Source organism: Purpureocillium lilacinum (assembly GCF_023168085.1).
Source record: "Purpureocillium lilacinum CBS 284.36 DNA, scaffold_6, whole genome shotgun sequence".
NCBI lineage: Eukaryota > Fungi > Ascomycota > Sordariomycetes > Hypocreales > Ophiocordycipitaceae > Purpureocillium > Purpureocillium lilacinum.
Genome location: NW_027072116.1, coordinates 577,527 through 594,194, shown reverse-complemented (window position 1 = coordinate 594,194; position 16,668 = coordinate 577,527). Strand labels below are relative to the sequence as shown.

General features: G+C 55.9%; 3 protein-coding genes across 3 annotated transcripts; 2 read left to right on the top strand and 1 right to left on the bottom strand.

Annotated features, from left to right (window-relative positions):
* Positions 1 to 1,235: 1,235 nt before the first annotated feature.
* On the top strand, positions 1,236 to 5,097 carry PLICBS_008102 (uncharacterized protein; the record flags this gene model as incomplete). Its single annotated transcript, XM_018324414.2, has 10 exons — positions 1,236 to 1,414; positions 1,480 to 1,553; positions 1,628 to 2,202; positions 2,426 to 2,499; positions 2,561 to 2,801; positions 2,862 to 3,253; positions 3,335 to 3,680; positions 3,768 to 4,357; positions 4,425 to 4,742; positions 4,797 to 5,097. The coding sequence occupies 10 exons, from the start codon at positions 1,236 to 1,238 to the stop codon at positions 5,095 to 5,097; spliced, it is 3,090 nt and encodes a 1,029-aa protein (XP_018177593.2).
* Positions 5,098 to 7,016: 1,919 nt separating this feature from the next.
* Positions 7,017 to 7,739, top strand: PLICBS_008101 (uncharacterized protein; the record flags this gene model as incomplete). Its single annotated transcript, XM_018324415.1, has 1 exon — positions 7,017 to 7,739. One exon carries the CDS (start codon positions 7,017 to 7,019, stop codon positions 7,737 to 7,739), a length of 723 nt encoding a protein of 240 aa, XP_018177594.1.
* Positions 7,740 to 12,459: 4,720 nt separating this feature from the next.
* Positions 12,460 to 15,013, bottom strand: PLICBS_008100 (uncharacterized protein; the record flags this gene model as incomplete). The annotated part of the gene is made up of 7 exons (XM_018324416.1): positions 12,460 to 12,590; positions 12,643 to 12,866; positions 12,915 to 12,991; positions 13,039 to 13,075; positions 13,131 to 13,231; positions 13,284 to 14,686; positions 14,857 to 15,013. 7 exons carry the CDS (start codon positions 15,011 to 15,013, stop codon positions 12,460 to 12,462), a joined length of 2,130 nt encoding a protein of 709 aa, XP_018177595.1.
* Positions 15,014 to 16,668: the final 1,655 nt, after the last annotated feature.

Sequence of the window (16,668 nt, the reverse complement as noted above, 5' to 3'; positions counted from 1 at the left end):
CTCGCCTTGTCCAAAATCTCACCCTTGGAATGTACAAGTGACGTCTTACCGCTGCTGTTGAAGGAGGCCTCGAATGTCGTGTACAAGGGCTTTTGTATGAGGCACTTTCCAGCCCTCATTCCCCCCTTTCCAGCCCGTGTCCAAGATTGGCCGAATTGGGACGAGCGACTTAATTTGATGCATCCTCCGCCTGATCCCATCCGGAGCGTGCGTATTTCCAAGCGAGGGCGGCCATCGCGACCAATGGAGCGCATCTTTGCGACGGTGGGGAGCCAACAGGCACTGGTAGATGCATCCAAGTGTCGCGTGTGACTGTCGCGTGGTGCCTCCTCCGCATTGTACGACAAGTAACGGCCAGGTACATCCATATACCGAAATTTCGTTTTGATGCGACTCGCGATCCATTGGCGAGCGTGATTTTGCGAGTTTGCGCCGTTATTTTTTTTTTTTTTTTTTTGGCGGTGTAAGCCAGCTCCGTGAGGCCCACCGTGATGTTCGCGCAGCCAAGACTTCTCTGGCCAATATCACGTTCTGGGGGAGAAGACTTCTAGAGAAAAACACGCCATTAGAGGTATTTTGCAAGTGCCTGCCGACATTAGAAAGTATGAGGCATATGTGATCGCTCCAATAGCGACGTTTTCGCCGCTTACGGACCGGCCCGCTGAGCCTCGCGTATTTTGAAGGGATCCATCAATGTCATCACGAGTAGCCTCAAGTCAACATTTGTACATCAATACTTACAAAACCGAGCAAATCCGGATCCATAAAGAAAGATTGCGCTGACCTTGCTACAAGGCACCTTTGAGGCTCAATTGAACCGGAGCCGATGTCGCGATGGTTCCGCGGTGAAGTTAGGCATACCGGTTTCGGGTATGAGTGATTTATAGGATTCGCCCTTTTAGCCCTGCGCGGGAACAAGAACGATCACTGACAGACATGGGAGATCCCTTGCAAAGTTTTACCTAAATTTCACGTAATGAATTGGATGCTTCGGCTCCTAGTCTTTCTTCTTCGGCCGGCATCCTGAAAGTGGTTACTTGTCTAGCACATGTCGGGCTCGCGCAGCATCGTCAGCTTCGTAGAGGAATATCCCGACGGAGCTTCAGCTGAGAAATTGACGCACGGCGATACGTGCAATAAGTAGCGATGTGCTTCCAAGACGAATGTGTCTGCGTCCATCAGGTGCTCCCGTGATTCATACGTCTCCCTCTTTACCCGGCAAGACCACCAACACGATGGCCCCGGAGACCTCCTTGGCGTGGCGCGAAGGCGACATGGAGAAGGACCGCTCGACCAGGCGAGAACGACTTGCTACTGCCCGTCGGTCTGTGTCTCGGAGGCGCTCCCGCTCGTCGAGTCGGAACCGTAGGACCATTGATCCAGCCGCGGCGATCCCGATCCAGTACCGCAGCCTGTAAGTGTCTGCGGTGATTCACACCCCGACGTTGCATCCCGCATTCTGACGTTACACGTGCGCAGCTCCCAGGACATTGATGAAGCCGAGAGAGATCAGCAGATAAATCGAGACAAGGCCAAGGATGCCATTGTGTTAAGTATGCATGAGACATCTACTTTCATCTTGGGATTGTTGTTAGTGGTCAAGCTCTAATATTGTTTCCTCATCTAGAGTTTGAGACCATCGACTGGCATAAGAGGACGCTTGAAGATATTCAGAAGCGGCTGGAGGTCGACCCAGCTAGTGGCATCTCAGCACGCGAGGCTGATACCCGCTTGACGAAACATGGCAAGAACAAGATCTCACCGCTGCCCAACCCCTGGTTCTGGAAGGTCGTCGGATACTTCTTCAAAGGCTTTGGTGGCATGCTCTGCGTCGGTGGTATCCTGGTTTTTATATCATGGAAGCCTCTCGGAGACCCACCACAGGTTGCCAACCTGGCATTGGGTATCGTCTTGATCGCTGTCTTCGTCATCCAGGCGGCATTCAATGGATGGCAAGATTATTCTTCGTCTCGGGTCATGCACTCCATTACCGCCATGTTGCCGGAGTCGTGCCACGTTGTCCGAGACGGCGTGCAAGTTGAACTTTCAGCTACGGACATTGTCCCGGGCGACATCCTCCTTCTCAAGGCCGGCAAAAGGATCCCTGCAGATGTTCGCTTTATCGAAGTCTCTCACGACATGTCAACCGACCGAGCTGTCCTAACTGGTATGATGACGTTCTACTTCAACGGCACTAAGAAGGTCCGCTGATCCTCGTGGACGTGCAGGAGAGTCAAAGCCCGTAAAGGGAACGATCGAATCAACGGACGAAAATTACCTCGAAACGCGCTGTATCGGACTTCAAGGCACGCATTGTGTGTCTGGCACTGCAAAAGGCATTGTCGTGGCGACTGGCGACTTGACAGTATTCGGACAAATTGCCAAGCTGACCGGTCAGCCTAAATCAACGCTAACAACCATCGAGAAAGAGATTCTCCGATTCGTTCTCTTGATCTTTGCCATCATGGTCACCTGGATCGTGGTATTAGCCGCTGTCTGGTATGTTAACCGAATTCGCGCCCGGCTCGTCGTGATGCATTCATGGCTGACCGTTTCCCAGGGGAGGATGGCTACGCAAAGAGCACCCTGGTTGGATCTCTGTCCCCGCCCTCATTGTCAGCTGCGTCAGCGTCGCTATCGCCTACATTCCAGAAGGGCTTCCCATTGCCGTCACCGCCAGCTTGACAATCACTGCGAATCTGATGAAGAAGAACAAGATCCTGTGCAAGTCGCTCAAAACAGTCGAAACCCTTGGTGCCGTGTCGGTCGTCTGCTCTGATAAGACGGGAACGTTAACAAGTGTAAGTCCTCTGTCCAAGCACAATGCGCATGGTATGCAGCAGCTTATCATGCATACATAGAACCGAATGTCTGTCGCCGATTGCGCGCTGAACACGACTACCTTCACACCTGAATCGGCCAAGGACGAAGTGGCCCTGAAGAGAAATTCTGGCCTTGAGCAGCTGCGGGCAGTGGCAGGTCTTTGCAATGCCGCCAGCTTTGACGCAGAGACACTGTCCCGCCCACTGGCAGAGCGACGCATTTTCGGCGACGCCACTGACCAGGCGTCTCTGAGATTCGCGGAAGGTCTCGGCCCAGTTTCAGATCTGAACAAGGCTTGGAAGTCGATTTTTGAGCTCGCGTTTGACAGCAAGAACAAGTTCATGGCGAAGGCCTTCACGTTGTCCACGTCCAACGGCCTCGGAATATCGCTCTCTTCCTCGGAGGCCACCAACTTCAAGTCCACCAGCACGTAAGCGATTCCTAGCGCTCTGTTACGCGCGAGAAACTTTCTCAGATGCAGGAAATCATGTTCCAACTGACCATTTTACAGACTTTTGACTGCCAAGGGCGCCCCTGATGTTCTTCTCGAAAGATGCTCGCACATTGTCAGCGCGGACGGCCAGGTCGTGCCCATGACGGAAAAGATGAATGCCGACATCAAGCAGCTGAAGGACAAGTGGTCGTCGGAGGGCAAGCGCGTCATTCTTCTCGCTCGTAAAGTCCTTAACGCGGATATCATCATGCCTAGCGCCTCCTGGGAGAAGGAAGAGCTCATGTTGGGAGAGCTTAAGGCTGATCTGACCCTGGTGGGACTGCTGGCCTTGATCGATCCTCCTCGACCTGAGATCCCAGATGTCATGCAGACCTTGCGCGGCGCCGGGATCCGTACTTTTATGGTATGCGCGGCTCTTTCGATGGACGTGTGCGGGCGTCAATGGACCCCAATCGTCTTGAGTAAGATGCTAACATTGGCATTTGCTTAGGTCACTGGCGACTTTGGCCTTACGGCGCTGGCAATCGCTCGGCAGTGTGCCATGGTAACCTCAGCGACTATACATGACAGCTCTGCGCTCGCTCGGTTCCCGACAAAATCGACGGACGAAAAGCAGTCCCAGAACTCTCCGGATGCTGCGTTGGTCCTTACCGGAAGCGACCTCATGAAACTCAACGGCCATCAGTGGGAGCAAGTTTGCTCGTATCCCGAAATAGTCTTCTCTCGCACGACTCCCGACCAGAAGCTCCGGATTGTTCGTGAGTTCCAGGCTCGCGATCAGGTTGTGGGTATGACGGGAGATGGCGTCAATGACGCGCCGGCACTTAAAGCCGCGGATATCGGCATCAGCCTTGCCAGCGGCTCCGACATTGCCATCGAGGCGGCCGACATGGTCCTCCTGGACTCATTTGCTGCTATTGTGGAAGCTGTCCGCTATGGACGACTCGTCTTCGATAACCTGAAGAAGATCATTGCCTATCTCCTGCCGGCTGGCTCATGGTCCGAGTTCTGGCCGGTCTTTACCAATGTCATCTTTGGCCTACCGCAGATCTTGTCGTCATTTCTCATGATCATCATTTGGTACGTCTTTCCCTTCCGCAACTAGCCACCCCTGCTGTGACATGCATGTTCTAACTGTGTCAAACAGCTGCTTTACTGACTGCATCGGTGCCGTTGTGCTCGCGTACGAGAAACCAGAAGCGGACCTGCTTCTCCGGGCCCCTCGCAACCTCAAAACGACGAAGCTGGTCAACTGGCAACTTATGTTTCACGCGTATGCGCTTGTAGGAATGATCGAGTCGCTCTTGTCTTTCACTATGGCATATTGGTATCTTGAGCGGACAGGAATTCACTTCGGTGACCTCTGGTTCAAATTCGGCGAGATTCCTGCCAGCGTCGATCCCGACTACTACTACGCTCGTCTTAACGAGGCCAGTTCCATCTACTTCATCAACTTGGTTGTCATGTTGGTTTCGCCCTAGTCTTCATACCTCTAATTCATGCGCTTACCCGTATCTAGGCAATGGTTCAACCTAATGGCGGTCCGAACTCGACACCTGTCCATCTTCCAGCACCCTCCCGCGTTTAACAAAGCGACACAGAACCTTCTTCTGTTTCCGGCCATAGTACTCACGCTGGGCATTGCCGTCATCTGGCTCTATGTGCCCAAGCTCCAGGAGGTTCTCGGCACATCGGGCGTTCCTGCTGAGCACTATTTCCTCCCTGGTGCTCTGGGTCTGGGCCTACTTTGCCTCGATGAGGGTCGAAAGGCCTGTGTTCGTCGTTGGCCCAACGGGATACTTGCGAAGATGGCATGGTAGTGCAGAGGCAGGGCCTCAGGAAAGGTCTGCTTCTAATGGGGGCAAACTCCTGTGGGAGTGCTATCTGTGGCGGCCTGTCCCTTTGTCGACAATCAATCATCATTATGTTATTATATCCTTTTCCCGTCCCACCAGATCTTTGATTTAACCCATCTGGCTTGTAGTTCTTTGAAGTTGTAGTACTTTTCGCACAGACAGGACGTCTAGTCGCATAGATATTCCTCACTTACCAAGGGTCGCTCCAGCCACTTTTGCTATGCTTGCCTGGGATTGGCAGCGGCACAACGCCTCTTGCTGTCGTTGCTGTCGTTGATGCTATTGCGGCCATCTGATGTGCTTGCGCCGACCCAGGCCAGCGCCCGCTACGTTTGTGTGGCTGTTGGCAGATTGGGCGGCACGGAATTGACTAGAAGAAACTTAGGTGTGGAACATCTCTGTCAGTAGGCTTTCTCTCTGCGCGAACAGCACTACTCTTCATAGAAGGCGCGCTCTGGTTTGCCCATGTCACACTAACCTCTCTGTTCATCCGCCGTTAATTCTCACGCGATCGCTATTGCCAGTAGTCCCCCCAGCCATGGCGCGGTAGGCTGCTGCATCACTTGTAGGACTCACGAGAGAACATTCAACTTAGTGGTGCTGAATGTGTGTCTGCGTGATGCATAGCCCACAGTGGCTTCCGCATACTACAGCTGACGACTCAAAACACATTGTCCTGCTTAGTTGCGAGCTGCAGTGAGCTGGAATCTTACGCTTCAGTCTTGAGGTGGCTTCGGCGAACAATACCGCGAAGGAAGCATCGTCTCTGACATCGGAGGCAGAAAGGTCCGTGCTGCTACCCAAAGACAACGAAGTATGATCAACAGCACATTGATGAGTCCGTTCGCAAGAGTGGAACTGTATGTTGAACTGCTCAAAATAGATGCGTCCAGTCCCAATGCACGTGTAAGCAATCGAACCAATCATCCGGTTGGAAGAAGCTGGGGTCGGCGGCGGTGCCTGAGCGGAGTGGCGTTGCGGGATAAGATGGGGGCAACATTCCGCCGTCTTAGGTCGCACGCGGCAGACCCGACTTTAGCCTGTGGGAGCGTGGGCTCTCAGTGCCAAGGACCCCTTTTCACCCACTCAGCCCAGCGATGACCTTGGCGATGGTTGGGCGGAATTGGAGAATGACATCCTTGCGCATATGGAAAATAGTTGGATTCTTCGGTGCGACCAAGTCAACTACAAGTTGACAATGGGCCTCAAGGGAGACACCATCCGCCAAACTTGCGGCCAGACTAGTGGCGATGTTCACATGTGCTGTCCGAGGAAGCAGAGATTATCTAAGGGCCAATCAGCAAGGACTCAATTTCATCGACTATGCTCTTCTCGTGCAAGTAGTCTCAATCGCGCTGCATCCAGCGCACGGGCAAGCCGAGACGAAATGTTCGCCGATGCGGTCAAGTCAGGTCCAAGCAATACAGTCTGACTTCCTTGCACGCTGGAGCCGCATGTCAGCATGCTTCTGTCCTGAGTGATCTCCCCGACGGACAGAATGCTGTGTCCGGGGCATGAAAATTGTAATTACCGGCCCTGCTGTTCCTGCCAAGTGCGCCTCAGCCGCATCCGCACGGGTGGTGATCCTGGCTGCTTTTGGCTGCAGGAAATAAAATTAGCATCACCAACGCCGTCAGCAGTTCCTGGCGAGGATCGCGCCCCAGTTTTCAACTTGAAGCTTTCTACTTTGGGGAATCAGTGCGCCGCGTCTGGGGCAAAATGCTGCATTTCCAAAGTCCAGGGATGAACTGATCGTCGAGTATATATTCCTCACGATCGCCAGCCTTGTCGATCTTGTTTTCAACCAGCAAACCTCAGCCACCGACACTCGGTCTTCTCTTCAACTCATACACACACTCCTTTCCAAGCTTTCCGTATCCAACATGAAGTTCACTGCGGCCGCCGCTTGCCTCGTGGCAATGGCCTCGACTGTGGTCAGCGCCTATCCTGTCACCGGCTCCGTGCTCAACTGCCGCGCCTCGCCGGACACCTCTTCGGCTGTCAAGAAGACCTACAAGAAGGGCGACAACGTCGACATCAGCTGCCAGACCGAGGGCCCCTCGGTGGAGGGCAACAGCATCTGGGACAAGACTCAGGACGGCTGCTACGTTGCCGATTTCTATGTCAAGACCGGCTCTTCGGGCTACGTCAAGGACAAGTGCCCCGGCACCAAGCCGCCCACCAACCCCCCCGGCGGCAAGATCCCCGGGCCCATGGTCAACGACTACCCGTACAAGGGCAAGTGCGGCCCCGTGGACCGCTGGGCTTACTTCGCCTGCCAGTGCACGAGCTTCGTTGCCTGGCGCATCAATGAGCGTCTCAACATCAAGTTCAACAACCACTACAAGGGTCCCAACTGGGGCAACGCCAACACCTGGGACGAGGCTGCGCGCAAGACTGGCGTCAAGGTCAACAAGACTCCCGTCCCCGGCTGCATCGCTCAGACCAACAAGGGCGGCGGTGGTGCGGGCCATGTTGCCTGGGTCACCAAGGTCAGCGGCGACAAGGTCACCATCGAGGAGTACAACTACCGCAACTACAGGGCTTACGGTACCCGCACGGTTCCCAAGAGCACCTTCGAGAACTACATCCACATCAAGGTCTAAGGGCTCACATCTCAATGTACATACTTGGAAACACTGCACATAAACTGGCATAGCGGGCGAATTGGGTCATAGGCTGTATATATGGGAATCAAGCAATACACGTACCTAGATGCACCAAGTCCCTCGTCAGTGTGTAACATTTCATTCAATGTAAATATATAATCGGTGTAATAAAGAAAGCGATAGTTAAGAAACGACTCCACGCAAAAGTCCGGTAAACTACGCTTCGATTCGATCAGACCGTGAGCGAGGGGCGACGTATGTTTGCTGGTACTGCACCCTTCTCGAGGAAAGTGGTGACAATTGAGGGAGGATTTGCTAGGGTCACTCTGACAATGCAGCTGTTGACTCCTTCGTCCAGTACTAAACGGCTTAAAGCGAGTCTCGCAAGTGAGCATCGTCATATGGGAGATCAACGCCATCGACATGTCTCTCTAGGAACATGTATTTAATGCCTGGCCGCCATACAGCTGACGTGGTTGAGACCGCCAAATGCAACGCCAAAGCGCCGGGCTGTTCGAAGTCTTTAGTCCAGAAGACAAGGCCCCCATCGCCGAGTAAGTAGCAAAGGATATGAGGACCGCGTGAAGACACCCCACATGCAGCTGGGATAGGACGGTTCAAGCTCTGTTGCCTCGCTTCGGGTGGAACTGACCTCGGGGGCATCGTGTTCGTCCGTGGGCTGCGGGGACACCCTTTCATGGCATGGACTTGGCGTCAAGGCCACATGCATCGGTAATGACGGCGAGGAAGTCGCCCAATCGGGATCCTTTGTAAGCTGTCTTTGTCCTCCAAAAGCCCAAGTGCCGGTAGCAGGGGAACGGTCCTTCGAAACGAGCACCTCGCGAGCAAGCATTGCACAAGAGAAGTATAGCGCGAGTCCCGACATCTCTGAGTTGGCAGGCTCTTCCCCACCTCAATATTTGGCCGGCAGACTTTCCCAGAAGCACGCCTGGAGTTCCGCATCCTGCCTGTGACTTGGGCTTATGACTCAAAGGCCACTAAGGGGTTAAATGCCCCTGCTCATTAGACGGACATCCCCTGCCAAACAAAGAATCTGCTATACGCTCTTGCTCGCCACAGAGAGGATTGTCGCCGAATGCGGAAGGGAGGAAAAGGTTGTACTGTGAAATTATTACAAGTCCGACTCGAGCAGCTTTCTGGCATCAAGGCGTTCCTCTGGATTCAGTTTGGTCATGGAGTGGATGAAAGTTAAAAACTTGTGCAAGCAGGAGCTGTCTCGAGATTTGCTTCAAGAAGGGTAATGGAATTCTCCGACCCGGGAATAGTCTTCGATAGATTGACAAGTCCGGACCCATGGCCTTGAACACGAGGCAAAGATGACTGCCGATTGGACCATGGTGCTCAAACTCGTACAAAAGCCCAAGAATGTGGCTCTTTCCCGGATGCTGGATGCACTGGGCCTTGATACGGCTTAAGATATCCAGCTCAATCATTTCGGTCCCCGAAAGTCTCGGCAGTGAGAACCTTCAGTGCAACATGTCGCTTTGTTCTGTATCTTACGTTAGGTCCTAAAATCCCAAGATGGTGTGGCATGATACTGACTCAAGGTCGCACACAAGCCAGACGGTAGAGTAACCGCCATATCCGAGCTTGGTAACACTCCTGTACTTGTTGTCTTTGAAGACATCCCCAATTCGGACGGGATGATAGCCTCCCCGGCAGTATCGTGCCAAATCTTCCTCGGAAATGGCCCATGACGAATGACATCTTTTAGCGAAGCGGCCGAACGTCGATGCCAGGCGATTCACACCGCAACTCACTCGATGTGCGAATGCCATGGTTGGGTCTGAGATAGCAGCAGCAGGCTGGATGGCTGGGGATGGGTTTTATATTTGAGAAGAGTCTGGAGCGCGAGCGGGCTCGGCCGATGCACGGCAGGTGGATTTGGAGTCGAGGCCTATGAGGGCATAATTACAGTAGGGAAAGTAACTGTGACAAATGGAGTGACTGTGCAATATATTGACTGCGCGGTAATGTATCCGTCAATCAACTGTACAAGTCATTCTTGCAGTCAGCCCGGGAACTATCCTTCGCGCGAATTCGTGACTCACGAGGTACACAGGACACTTGACTGTCCAGCCTCACATTGGGGACATTTGAACGCATTGAGGTCAAGGGACGTAGGGACAACTCCCAGAAAACATCCGGTCCGCTGGATAACACAACCCGAAACGGAATCTGGCCTCATGTAAAAGAGCAGTAGTAGGGCAACAAGATGCGTTAAGGCATCCAAACGAGCACTTGAGCGCGGGCTGCAGGATAATGCTAGCGCAGAAAGGAAACAGCTTTTACCTCCAGTGTTGTTCAGACGCTGGACTTGCGGCTTTCGGCCACAGCGTGTACAGCTCAATGTCTCGGCGAATGTGCGGTTAAGGAGGGTGGCTTTGTCTAATTGCCCGGCCCGCGACGGGTTGAGGAAGCTACGATGTCACGGAAAGCGTCGCGCAGGAACCACGATGCGACGCAGCGACGCTCGTGTGTGACAGGCACCCGTGTTTGGAGTTTGGACTCGATGCTTTCGCCAAGGGCTGTATTGGCTGGGGTTTCTGTTCAGCGACGCGCACCCTAGACGACTCGAATACGTAAGACCAAACGGACCAAATCGGGCACTACGCAGCCTGCAATCGTCAAGCCCGGCAGGGCCTGCCGATGCAAGGGAGGTTGAAGCTGGAACGAGACAAAGACGTCTGCCCAAACGAGCATTGATGTGGAGCGAGGTGTGGTTGAGACGGACCGGGCCCTGGTGTGGGGCCGGGAAGGATGGAGGGCAAAAGCCTCCGCTGCCCGTCCGTTCGGTGACGAGAAGGGCCTAACGCCGCCTCTTGCATCGGTGTCTTGCGGCAGGCTAGCTGACGGCAAGGCTTGCTTGCTGAAGACAGACGGCTCGGTGAAACGAAGGGGAAAGTCGTCGCGTGGCCTGGACCGCAAAAGGAACCCATCCGACGGCACGGAGCGGTACTACGGTCTCTGCCATTGCCAGTTAGTGATGGCAGGGCTTGGACTACTCGTTCGAATAGCTCGTGCCTGGAGCTTCTCCAGCCACTCGGAGTCGCTGGATCTGACGATGGGTGGAGAGAAGCTGGCGGCCCCCGTCGTGGGCTGGGGGCCATCGTCAACGCCGCCCAGGAAGAAAAAAAAAAAGTCCGCTGGATGGCGCATTCCAAACGGCAAAGCTACCCGTACTCTCCTTGCAGCGACTGCTAAGAATACATCACGGCCAACAGCTTTGGGTGAGACAATCCGCGCCCGCATGCGGCAGGCTGTCGCGTGCCACATGTCACCGTCGCGGCATTCGTGACGGACGGCAACACAGGCCGCATCTGCGACACGGCAACACACATCAATCCCGGCCGTCTCAGTGGTCACTGGTCGGGCAGGGGAGGCAGGGGAGTCTGGGCTCAATGGCATCCCCGAACCGAGACGTCGGAACGGATTTCGCGGGGGGAGCGAGCAGCGAAGGGGGTGCCCAGGTGGTGGGCTGGCTGGTTTGTAACGCGGCAGGCGGTTTGTCACTCAGTGATCGCGGTGGTAGTGGTGAGGGAGAGGGTGACAAAAAAGAAGCGCACAGCCTACGTAAAGTCCGTGGCCGCCGTCATTGTGGCTCGATCTCCGAGGGTGCCGTAATTACGGGCCTGGAGCGCTAGATAGTAAGGTGGCTGCCACCACCGTTTGTCTGTGGATGCTGCGCTCCGGTGTGTGCAATGCTCGCATCAGATGGGAAGTGAGCATGCTCGTACGAAAGACTGCATCGTCAATGCACTTCGCCGACATGCCGACACTCGCTGCGTGGGACATGACGTGTCGCGCAATGCAGTCGACAAAGGGGCGTTGGCAGCGACGAGCTGTGCCACTGGACAGGGCATTGAGGTGCAGGCAGGTGTGGACGTGGGCTAGGGCTGTCGGGTCCACGGGTGGGCTGCCGGGCTCCGTGACAGTGCGCTGTAGGGGCCCCAGTGCGCAGTCCATCCCTCCCACATGGAATGCTTCCAAGAGAAGACAGCCCGCATGGCCGTTGCCCCTTGGAGCCCCAAGGCTCCGTGGAGTCAATGTTGCAATCCCGGAAGGCACACCACAATGGAGCATGTGCTCAACCTCCACTGAAACTCGGCTGGGCACCGCCGTTCATGCTCCACGGCACCGCGGTGGAAACCTTCAGCTGGGACAATGTCACACCACGTTGCTTTCGCCGTGCTTCGAGAACAGAGGCACCGCAAACCAGACACGAGTAAGGCAACATAGCACACGACCAGTCCGCCCCCGTCACCGCTGCGGGCAATGGAGCAATGGAGCCTGCCTCGCCCCCTCATCCGACAATCGCGGCACTGAGGGCCGTCCGTGGCGACCTGCTACCTGATGTGAGGCGTCGCGTGCATGGACTGCCCTGCAGCTGTTGCGGCACGACCGGGTGGCCACACACGACAGCACCAAATACAAAGAGCCGGGAGGCCACGGACTGGGCGGATGATTAGCGCAATGACGACACTTTTCAGGGTCCTCCGGGGCACGTCGCCCACTGAGAATGTCCACGGACCTCCCCCCCACCCCCCAAATGGCCCCCCGGACTTTTCCACAGTTGGCGCTGGTTCCATGGTTGAGATCGCACCCATCCATCGAAAGTCGAGCCAGGCCCCAGGAAACACATAAACGTCTAGCTGGCCAGTCTATTTGGAGTTCTAGGTGTAGTCAAAAGCGGCATTCAAGCCTTATGCACCGCCTTGCTTAGCCGGCGTTCCAGCTCTTCTGCATGGTCGCGTATCTTGTTGAATTGCCACGGCCAGTTTACGACATACAGAAATGGCCGCTCGTCAGCTCGATTATCGTCGGGATCTGTATTTGGTGTCAGCGGCGCGAGGGCGCAGGGGAGGCACGGGAAACGAACTGTAGGCCGACAAATGGATCGATGGTGTGATGATGGTGGCCTTGTGTCGGTTGATGGCATAGTTCCTGAAAAAGCGCATCACCTTTTCGGCAATTTTGTTGGGCGTCATCCCCTCCTTTTCTTTCCAGACGCCAAGCAGGCGGAGGTAGCAAGACCACGGCCCGAGCTTGTCCACCTTGCGGAGGATGCCAAACATGGAGAGCTCGTCGTAGGTGAGGCCCATTCTGCACTTATGTCAGACAGGACCAATGCACGAGAGGGCAGGTACGCACTCGTTTTCTGATTCATCATCTTGTACACCCGCGGATAGCGGCAGCAGTTCGGCCGTCGGCGTTGCTTCGATGAATTCCTGCCCATGTCAGCGTCCTGTCGTTTGCTGCCCTGGGGTCGCCATACCGTCATGATGGGAAGATTCCAGTTTTCACGTGCCCATCTGGATCAGTTAGCCCCTGCTGTAATCATCTCGAACACGTTGGGTCGTAACTTACGCCTGAAAACGTTTCGCGTCATTCTTGGATATGCTTCCCAGCGGGGCAATGTCTCCCGATGAAGCATCGTACTTTGTGTAGTAGCCGCGCAGATTCTCGTCCTGATGCACGTCAGCCTTCAAAATTTGTTTGGCTACAGAGTCGCGGACTTACCACATTGCCGCTAGTGAGCACCAGCAACGCCGAGCCAGCTCGAGGCAACTGTCTGGCCGTGGTCACAAGCTGAGCGAGCGTGTACTGTACCACCATGCGGTTGCGCGCTTGCAGGTTCTGTAGGGCCAAGTTCTCGGCCTGGGTGCCACCTTCAACACTGTAATGGGGAGTGAAGTTCAGCGCAGTCTTGACAAGGGACTGGTGCGCTTCGATGGCGGCATCGATGGGAATATCCAAATGCCACGCTCCAAGCTTCTCTGCTAAGCGCCGGGCGCGCGATTTCGTTTCCTCGGAAGAGTTGACAGTGCCCGTGTAGCACGTCGTGAGTAGCCGGTTGACGATCTCATCTGGCGACTTGGGCGTAAAGTCCTTTACTCCAGTGACCCGCCTCAGGTCTGCCAACGTGGTCACCTCGCCAGCCTCTATCGAGGATATGACGAGCCGGGCCATGCCGTGGACAAAGAGGGCGACCGTGGAGCTGTCGAGTCCGCCAGAGAGACTAAGGAAGAAGCCAGCAGAGTTTGTCCGGGTCAAGTACTGCCAGAGATAGACGGCCGTGCTCAGCCATATCTCAGCCATAGGGTCGAGAATGCGCGGCTCAATAGGGCGCGAGATTTGGATGGTGTCGGAGAGGAAGACCTGATCAGCGGGACGCGACAAGCGCATGTCAAACTCGACGCGCGGGTAGTCGGGCTGCGCAGCACCTTGCACGTTTCGCGAGATGCTGCAACGGAAGCTGCGAATCTCCTCAATGTCGATGGTGGCCGTGACAACATGAACGGGCTGAAGGGAGAACTGCGGCCCCTGCTCCATCACTTTTCCATTGAGAAGAACCATGGACGAACCGTCGAACATCATGCGCGCTTCTCCATCGACGCCGATGGCGTTGGCATAGACGTAGCAGCCACCAGTCTTCCTCGTGGAGTTGGCGATGAGATCGATGCGGGTCCTCAGCTTGCGAAGCTCGGCGTGGGATGCACTGCTGTTGAGAATAATCTCGCAGCCATTAAGAGACATGTAGGTTGACGGGTTGCTGGGGGTGAACATCTCCTCGCACGTCTCACACCCGATAGCGGTGTCGAGGGTGGAGAGGATGGCATCTCCAATTGGCACACTGCGTTGGCCAGTGATGTTGCCGATGACGCTCTCGAGATAGTACGTCTCCGTCTGCATCTTCTTGGGCCAGGCAGTGAAGTGGCGCGTCTCACGATACAGGCCGTCGTTGGCGAGTGACATCTTGGGGCGGATGAAGAGAATACGCTTGTATGTGCACAGGACGCGGCAATTGTAGAGGATGTTGCGGTGGCGGCAGCCCATGCCAACGTCGATGAGCATCCCCTTGCAGGCCTCATCCTTGATGATGTCGGCGAGGACTTCCCATGAGTGAATGACAGTGTCTCCCTCTGCAGTACGGAGGAGTCGTGTGAGTGAATCACCCCAGGACGCATCTTTGTTGTGCAGCGGAGAGCACAGGAGAAGTGGTGAGAGAAGACTAACCGAGATGATGATCCAGGCAGGAATACCCGGGAATTTCAAGCTACATGGGGGTCTATAGTCAGATTTCTTGCTATACCGATGAGATTGTGGGGAGATGGCACCTCAGGACCTGTGCGCAGGGTTGCGCCCTTTGCTTTGGCAAGACGAATGGACTCGATGATGCGGTCGCGATTGCCCTGAAAGTCCAGCGGCACGCTGGGCAGCGTGGCCGCAGCGACCGTGATGAATGACATGGCGGCGTCGGCGCAGCAGCGGAATGCGCGAGGCGAGTTGGGAGGCGCCGACGATCTCGAAGGGCAGGTTGAGCGTTGAGTCTGTTGAGGCCCCAGAAGTCAAGCTCTCCAGGTGAGATGCCGAGAGCAGCCCGTCGCGACTTCCGAGCTCCGATCTTGAACCCGGAGGACCAAAAAAGGTTTAGCGCGGATTTGCATTTTATCTGGGCTTGCTGGGCTCGTCCCTGCCACTGCAGGGCCACTTCCAAGGTTCGCGGGACACGCCGCGTCGCATCGGCAACAATTGAACCCAGAAACCCTCGCAACGTGCAGTGGTGACGCGCCCGTCTTGGAAATCCCGTCGTGTCATGCTGCACAGCCAAGAGCGCCAGTCCTGCAAGGCACAGCTCAACGCGTGCCACCACAACCAACCCTCTGCCTGTCGTCGTCATGCTCCTCCTCGTCTCGTCTCATCATCTCGTTGCTGTGGACGCCACAACTCTATCTCGCCTCAGTCAAGCCAGCCCGGCCCAGCCCAGCCCAGCTCACGTTGGCGCACACACAAACGGAGCCACCACACAAACCTACCTGTTACAGTAAGTGCGACGGCGCGTCCGCCCGTCCCTTCTTGCAGGGCAGATCTGCGAGATCGTCTTCGTGCCCAAGCGCTGCGGCTGCCTCTCTGCGTAATTGCCGCCGTACGTGGCAGCTCCTGCTCGTGCTGCTGGCCCGTGGCGGCGGTGCAGATCCGCGCCCGTCGCTGTGGACGCGTGCCATCGCGTACGCCATCCAAGACGGGCGGCGGGTCCTCGAGCTGATGATGATGGTGATGATGGGAGCACGCTTGGCCGACTCATCTGTCTTCTTCGCCTCGCATCGTCGGCGCCCCGTTCGGCAGGCATGGGGTGACGCTGGCATTGCGGGTGGTCAGACCGCACAGTGCTGGCCGGCCCAGGCTCACCGTCCAGGGACCCTGGCCAACTGCCCAGATCTGCTCCCGGCAGCGCATTGCGGGGAGCCCTGGCGAGTCTGGGCCGGTGGCTGCAGCTGGGCCGTGCACTGTGCTGGCCCACTCCACCAGAGTGTCCGTCAGGTCTGTCCACGCCTTTTTTGTCCGCCCGCACCTTAGGTACTTCAGGTACCCACAAAGGCTCGCTGCCCGCGTCCCGCAGTCGCCGCCACCACAAGCCAGGCTGCCCGGAGGGTCACGTACCTGCTTGGGTAGCGTGTTAGTGGTCGTCGCAGTGGACCTACGGGATCGCCTAGCACGCCGACCCAGTGGTACCAATTTTGGTAGGTGGCCGACCTGGGCTGGCCCCTGCTCCTGCGCCGCCCACACCTTGTTTCCCCTACTTCTTCTACTTCTTCGCCCACCCCATGCTCGCATCCCAAACTCATCCCACGCTCGTCTCCCTGCCAGCCTGTCTCGCACTGGGCCAATCTGGTTGACCGAGCCTCGTGGCCGTCTTCGTTTTATTCTTGCCCTTAAATCTAGCCGCAACTCTCTCCCTACTAGACAAGATGGCGACCCAGGTCCAGCTTGTTGCCTACAAAGCCAAGTCCAGTCCTTTGTAGACTGCGACGCACGCGAGCACCTCGACATCGGTCCTCGTAGGCCGGCCTCGACTGGCTTTCTCTCACGACAAACTATCCTCCGCCGTATCGCGGTCCTCTCG